The 7,533-nt window shown below is 47.8% G+C and overlaps 1 protein-coding gene across 1 annotated transcript; it reads left to right on the top strand.

The window, feature by feature from the left end:
* Window positions 1-6,462, top strand: LOC149340641 ((3R)-3-hydroxyacyl-CoA dehydrogenase-like). The gene is made up of 3 exons (XM_089549474.1): window positions 1-281; window positions 3,795-3,988; window positions 5,675-6,462. The coding sequence occupies exons 1-3, from the start codon at window positions 131-133 to the stop codon at window positions 6,089-6,091; spliced, it is 762 nt and encodes a 253-aa protein (XP_089405600.1). The 5' UTR covers window positions 1-130; the 3' UTR covers window positions 6,092-6,462.
* Window positions 6,463-7,533: the final 1,071 nt, after the last annotated feature.

The raw sequence follows: 7,533 nt of genomic DNA, 5'->3' as shown, positions 1-7,533 counted from the left end.
GCTCCGCTTTGCTCCTCCGCTAGGTGTGTCGGGAGCAAATGTCGGCCACAGGGGCCCTACGGGAGTGTTCTCTCTTATCTAGTACCGCTGCGCAAAGAGCAGTTATCAGTCGAGGGTTCACTGGAAGGAGATGTCTCTTCACGGGCGGCTAGCTGCAGTGACGGGAGGTGCCAGCGGCATCGGTGAAGCCGTTTGCCACGCACTGACTGCCGAGGGTGTCACCGTGGTTGTTGCAGACAAGGATGTGGCAGCAGCCCAGAAAGTGGCAGAGTCTCTTGGAGGTCAGTATTATGGCATTCATTGCTGTTGAAATGTTTCTTCAGGAGCGCCGAAGCTGGCTTAAAAAAAAATAACTTTTTTTCAGCCCTGTTTTCTTTCCATTCGCATGTTATTAGTGAAGCGGCACCTAAAGGTTGTGTGCGGCGCCTTCCGGAGCACTTGTCACTTCTTCGTTTCCTTAGTTAAGTGCTCCACATGAGGTGTTCCACATGAGGCGCGGCACCTTTAACGGCTGTGCAGCGATGCCCGTACCGCTGATGGCGGGCTTGCTCTGTACAACCGGCTACAGTATTGTCGAGAGAGGACAGCTGTGCTCTGTAGAGCAAACGAAGCGAAGTATTAACGCAGCTGCTAGGCTTCGGAGGGGAAGCTAGCGCTCAAACACGGTATCACATGCATGCGGTATAGACCTATACGCTGACCCTCAAAGGGAACCGCTGCGCTAAAATTCCTCTTTATTTGGCATAGAAGTGCATGAGCGTTCCAGACGAATGCGTTCAGAGTTGTACGCTCCAAAAGAGATCTAAGCGAGGTTTCCCTACCTTCAACAAAGTCGCCGCGAAACCCTTTTTTTTTTCACGGCGACGCCAACTAAACGGCTCACTTCGCTAGCGAGTAGCAGCGGATTCACTGCGCCAGCACGGGCTGGATCGAGACGCGTCTGCACCTTCGAAAGCAGCCGAAAAGAGTATCGCAACGAATCGAGTGCGGAGTTAGAAGCCCCTGGGCAGTGGCGCTTCATGCAAACAACAGCTTATCACAGCGGCCACTGTGCCAGCTTGCCCTGATGCACTTCGCTCTCAGCCATATAATAGAGGCTCTACCCTCATTGAACATTCGGCCACTGTCTCGTCGAATTGTGAATCTGCTTTACAGATTTTTAAGCAGTGATATAATGCGCACCCGCAAAACATTTAGCGCCACAGAACCTTCAAAACATTTCCAAATTAATTTTTTGCGATTTGATGCTTAATCACTCAAGGAATTAGACCGGAAAGGCAATTTGGCTTATTCCTTACCCGGCCGAAACCCTCCTGGGGTCACGAAGTGAATCATATTCATCCTCATCTTTTTCAATATTATAATATGAAGAAGTATTCGAAACAGTACCAGTATCATCCAGTATCATCAAATATCCGATTCCACCAGCGCGAACGTCGATAAACAAGCATATTGACTTCTGTACCCACTTGTTATAGAAGTAAAGAAATCAAATTTAAAGGTCAAGTATTATATCCGAAAAGCGCCAGTAAGCCTAGAACACGGTGTATTATAAACCAATGAGCCCCGGATAATGTCATGTAGTGCAACTTCTGCGGTGTAGGTTAATTTCGATTTATATAACAGAGCTCAAATGTGGAGACGACAGCGCCGCCTTTCGTCCAACGAAAAGAGAATCCCCCGCACGTTCTTCAAGGGCGACACCCTCTGTTACCTGCTTTGCCTTCCACGCCAGTCGCCCGCCGGCAATTGATATGGGCCAACAGTGGAAATTTTTTGAACCAAGTATAATGTTTCATGGTGCCGGCGTGCATTATGTCCGTCCGCCTTGCTTGAAGTCAGTCAAGCTTGGTCGTCCTTACTTCACAGTCATAGTAGACTGCTTTATGTATTGATTCTATTTGGTACTTTCATTGCAAAAGCAATACTACTCCCAAGAACGAGCTTTAGCGTAGCGGCGGCAACTTGACACGTTTGACCTATAGAATGACCCCTGACGTCATACCATGCTGAGTGACGTCACAGCGCGACGTCATACCATGAGCGAGAGACGGGCTACCAACTCGGCTCGTCGGGTAACGGCGGCCGCTTGGCACGGCGCCCCGCGCTCTTCCCACTAGAGGCGCTGCATATGCAGTATAAAACACCTGCTTTCGCAACCTACCAGGCTTAACCAAAGATAAGCCCCTGCCAATTTTTTTTGCAAGCTCCCTATGCTCAAGGAATGATTTCAGCAAGTTTGTTCGGTCCTTAAACTTTCCTGTACCTACTCATTTGAGGTGTAACTTAAGTAGCGCAGTCGTGCCGAAATTTCCGTGCCACACTTCAAGGCATGTTCAAGGAATGTTGACTGCAGATTAATCATGGGGCCATTTGAAGCATATGGCGAAGCTGACAACGAATGAAACGCGATCCTAAAAAAGTCAGGTCTAACTGTACTTGGCGTTGAGAGAATATTGTGACAAGTGGTTTTCACTGATATATTTCTTAGTGCTAAATATTTCGGAATGCTTTGCGCGGATATTTATGAGTTTGATCTGTTCGTTTTTTACTGACCCATGCTTTCCATTTCGCGCACTGCACGACTGCACTATGACGTACACCGATGCACTGAAGCAATGGCACTTTCGTGGCAGGCGAAGTGGAAGGAAAGACCTGATGAACTCTTTATACTTATTAAAAATGATTTTCGACGGAGATACTGCGCAAAGTTTTGCTGTGCGATGCACATTGGCAGCTAATATCACGCGACAGTATGTACATGTCGAAAGCGCTTTCATAAGCATGGTGATGCTGAAGGAAAAGCGGAAAAGAAAAAGGACGGAATCCAACTCGTGACATGCCCGACTAACCAGTGAATCGATATCGGTAGAGATCAGCTCTACTGCGCTGCTTCACCCGCGGGAAGCACATGCTGTGTATGTGAACATGGTTCTGCGATACGGTTGCACCACTGTGGGCGTCCCGTGTTTTATTCTAGGCCCCACCTTTATTTCTAGCACCACTGTAAAAACAAACCAAAGAGAGCTTCCGCAAACTTTGACCATCCTTGTTCCGACGAATGAAAGGTGGAAACACGAAAGCGGACGCTAGGCGGACTTCAGGGGCACCTTCATAAGCGGTCCACGTCGCGGCAGGTGCACATGGAGTGTTAATGAAGCGCTGGGGCGCTGAAGGGCGCCGATTGAGCTCGCCATGAGCTCACTGAGGTCTGTTACATTGCCCACGTTTACGCCTCCATGTAGGGTCACGTGCAGAATAATTTTGACCACGCTTTGGTGGTCAGTATCTTCTGACGAATTACGCAGCAAGATATGTCTGTTTGGTACTTTTTTTTCTTTTCGATTCGAAGACTTGTCATGGAGTATAAGAACAGTCTGAAGATAAACATAAGTAGTTCGTGGAGTCTTTTCTCTTCCAGAAACCTTAGGGTACTTTATCAGCTAACTCCAGCTTGTGCGATTACTAATAAAAACACCAAACCTTTCTATTTCATTTACATAACGCGAGTAAAGAGTTGCAGTGCCGAAGAGTAGTTTATATTATCAAGTAAGCGACTGTACACACAGTACGTTATATTGCAGCAAATTTGTGCTGCTCTCATCAAGTACCAACGTATCGGCACAGAATGACATAATTCGCGTGTTCCTGGCTTCGATACTTAGAAAAATTGATGCTTTCCGTTGGCTGCCTGATCGTGGTCGGAATGAACAAAGCAAGAGGTATAAGTACGGAGCGCTCCTATAGTTCTGTTGCGTCGAGGGAGGGTGACGCCATTGATTAATCCTATGCAGGCGAGGCAAAGCACTGCGCCATGCACGTGGACGTTGGCGACTCGTCGTCCGTGGAGAAACTCTTCCACGACATCAGCACCGTGTTCTCGCAGCCGCTCAGCATAGTCGTCAACTGTGCCGGCATCCTGCGCAGAGCGCCTCTCATCGAGTGTGCCGAGGAGCTGTTCGATGAGGTCATTAGAGTCAACCTAAAGGTAAGACTGCAACATAGTGACATTTAGTGAGAGGGCACTCGTAGTGACATGTATGTCATCTTAACAATTATATATATATACCAAAGCGTTGCTTTGGTATGTAGTATTCATTAGCCATCCCACCACTGGTCATCACTATCCATTATCCAATACCCATTTTAAAAACTAAATTGGCTCATTGAAAACCTTCCAAAAAGTTGCCAAATTTAGATCACTAAGGAGCGCTGCTGCTTTTGCGGAACTTGAACTCTCCGTCGCAGAAGTCAAAAACTTGCCGCCGCATACTGACCTGCAATCGAAAGACATCTTAAAGTAAAACACCCTTCTAAACCAGTATAGCAACTCTTTGCTGGTCAACTTAGAGGTATATGATGACTAGATAGAAGGATAGTTTAAGGTTTACGAAGATTTAACGTCCCAAAGCAACTCAGGCTCCGAAGAACGCCGTAGCGAAGGGCTCCGGAAATTTTGACCACGTGGGGTTCTTTAAGGTTCACTGACATAGCACAGTACACGGGCCTCTAGAATTCCGCCTCCATCGAAATTCGACCCCCACGGCCGGGATAGAACCCGCGTCTTTCGGGCCAGCAGTCGAGCGCCATAACCACAGAGCCACCGCGGCGGCGTAGAGAGAAGGATTCAATAAGTTATTTTACTATGAAATCAAAATATCGAGTGGACTAAAAAATGAGTATCTATGCGACTGGGCTGCTCACAATGTGAAGGGTTCAATGCCAAAACACTCGTATACTAAGATCTGGATGTGCGTCAAAATTAGCCCCAGCTGGTTGAAATCAATCCGGAGTCCTCCACAACGGCATCAACCCAAAACCACTGCGTTGCTTTAGTGTGTAAAAAACCCATTAACATTCGCCATCATGGAAAAACGTCTCGGGCTAGTTGGTACTGCATACCTAAAAGAACAGAAAGACAGAGCGGCTGTGTTTGTCTTTCCCTCCGTCCTTCGTCGTGTTCTTAAGGCTGTTCTTTTAGGTAGGCTACCACGGAGTTTAATGACGGTAATTCAGGCGCAGAAAATGCTGAAAATAATTTCGAAATGAGAATGTGGGCATGGGCGTTCTTTCTATTTAAAAGTCAGCTTCAGTTCTATCAAAGAATTCCTCGGAGGTCAGACCCGCCAACCCTCTGAGTTGGGCTGAATGCGGCCGCTAGAGACTACAATTGCTTGAACTGTGGGAATGGTGGAGAGGCCCGCTAGCATCTGCGAAAGAGCTTTAGACGGCGAAATAGATTAGAGGAGTTGGGGGCAACGCACCTCAGTGTGCGTCATTGCTTTCGCAGGTATGTTTTCTCATCAAATGTGTGAAACCGTTGTTTATGCACGTATTACTGCGTTAGCACTATAGTCCTCATTCGACGGAAATGCCGCTATATGTGTGTCGAAAGACTCCACCGAGCCACCACCACACTCCAGAAAAGTCATCCACCTACTTTCAACCTCAAGAACGATCCACCCGCTCCCACTCTGTAAACGACCCACCCACTTGAGCACTACCACCGACCAGAAGCCCTAGCAGAAGCGGAATAAAAAAGCAGCGGCGGCATCAAAAACGAAATGGTGCAATGGGATGCCTATCATTGTAAAAGCAAACCATTTATGCTAACACAGATTTATAGCATTGATCATATCACTGCTCATGATATCTTTCTTTTTTTCTTTTTCAGGGCACATTCGCGGTGACACGTGCAGCCAGCCGGGAAATGCTGCGTTCCGGCAAAAAGCTGCCCGAAGGAGGCGCCGCCATCGTAAACGTAGCCAGCATCGCAGCCAGGCGCTGCAATGCGACCTCCGCTGCGTACGCAGCTTCTAAGGCCGGCGTTGTGGCTCTGACAAAGTCTGCGGCGCAAGAACTTGCTGCTCACGGGATTCGATGCAACACCGTGCTGCCAGGGTTGGTGGACACTGCAATGACCGCTGATCTATCTAATGAAGTCCGGGCCATGTCTATATCCGAGACGCCACTTAAACGTACCGCCAAACCAGAGGAAATCGCCGAGGCCATCAAGTTCCTGTGTTCGCCAACAGCTAGTTCTTACATCACGGGCGCAGCACTGGAAGTCACCGGAGGTTACTATATGTAAATTTTCCTATTTTGAGAGTGGCGAACTGAAAGTACGACACGGCCTTTACAAAAGTAGCTTGCCTTCTGACCCCTCTAGCAGCGCTATTCCTTCTACTACAGATACCAACAGGTCTTGCTGCAAAAATGTTTAATTAAAATCTTGGCATTGATGTTCACACCCATGATGTGTGCATTGAAAATACATGGCATATCCACATGTAGATGGCATATCCACATGACCAATGCACACTCGACAAACAAAAATTTCGTCGTACTTTTTTTCATGGCAATCACATCATCAGAATCAACAAAAGGTTTAGATTATATCCCAATGTGCTGCTCTGAACCAGGTCGCCAGCGACTGTGTGTCGTGGAGGGTTAACCGACGCAATCTGGTCATTTCACAGCGACAGCTGAGTGTGCGACGTTCCTCGAAGTCGTGTCGTCGTCTCCGACCCGTATCACCCCTAACCACCACATTACTGCTAACTGAAGCCGGCTACTCCACCACTGTTAACACCGGAGGCCCTATCCATACCCTCATACCCTACCCCCTTCATTGTCGGCTCCAGTCGTAGCGCTTTGTCATGCCGGATATCCGCCATGTTGCATGACGCACTCCTATCCTACACCCCTACTAATGCTTCCCAGTGGAACCATTCCGAATGCAGCGGCATGAACGCAGTAGACAACCCGCATCCAGAGATAACAAATACTCTGAGTAGCATTAGCATTTCTCAGCGCCTTAGTTGTCGTAGCCAGTCGTATGACCGCAAAGGTAAACATCCGTTACTTTTTTTTGATACTGACATTACCGACCTTATGCAGTACAAAAACGTACATGACACAGGTATACCCTAGCAAAAGGTTAAAAGCAGCTTGCTATCTCGTCACCCTGGAATGGAAATGTAACTAAATAGCTGTGAACTCCTGGCATATAATCGAAAAGGATTCTGCATGTAAACAAGTTTAACTTGCGTGTTGGAGTGTGCCTGCATGCACAAAGTGTACAGCTACAGTAGAGTGACACTTCTGGCAAAGTCAGCCACCAGTCTAGACTTCTCTCAAGCCGTATTCAAGGCATGGTGGCTCCTGACAATGCCGGGTACCGTTTAGAGGCTTAAATTTCGAGCTGTCTCCCAGTATCAACTCAGAGCGGCCTCTTGGCTTGCACTTCATGATTTCCACGCAATTTACCCGTATTTTCCACTAACAGCCACAATATATCAGACTTCAGTGCTCCACCAAACGAAAGTCATTGTGATCGTGAACATAGTATTAATATGAGAGCAAACATGACAGCAAATGCTGATCGCTACCAGCGAAGCCCGTTTTACAAAACCAGCGTCGTGGCGTGCACCAAAACAACTGCGAAGGAAGTGCCGGCTCGCTGCCCTGCATAGGCTGCAATAGCATGAGGTCTCCGGTTGAGCGCCAGGCCGGAAGACATCTTTGAGAAAA

The sequence above is a fragment of the Amblyomma mixtum genome, chromosome 6 (assembly GCF_055824585.1).
Source record: "Amblyomma mixtum isolate Tamu chromosome 6, ASM5582458v1, whole genome shotgun sequence".
In the NCBI taxonomy this organism is placed as follows: domain Eukaryota; kingdom Metazoa; phylum Arthropoda; class Arachnida; order Ixodida; family Ixodidae; genus Amblyomma; species Amblyomma mixtum.
The sequence above is the reverse complement of the archived record's forward strand: the minus strand, read 5'-3'. Positions and strand labels throughout refer to the sequence as shown.

Bases quoted from the DNA above. Each gene is read 5' to 3' on its own strand.
- LOC149340641 (XM_089549474.1), top strand. From the start codon at position 131: ATGTCTCTTCACGGGCGGCTAGCTGCAGTGACGGGAGGTGCCAGCGGC. The intron at 282-3,794 runs GTCAGTATTATG...AATCCTATGCAG, and splicing joins AGTGGCAGAGTCTCTTGGAG to GCGAGGCAAAGCACTGCGCC. The intron at 3,989-5,674 runs GTAAGACTGCAA...TTTCTTTTTCAG, and splicing joins TCATTAGAGTCAACCTAAAG to GGCACATTCGCGGTGACACG.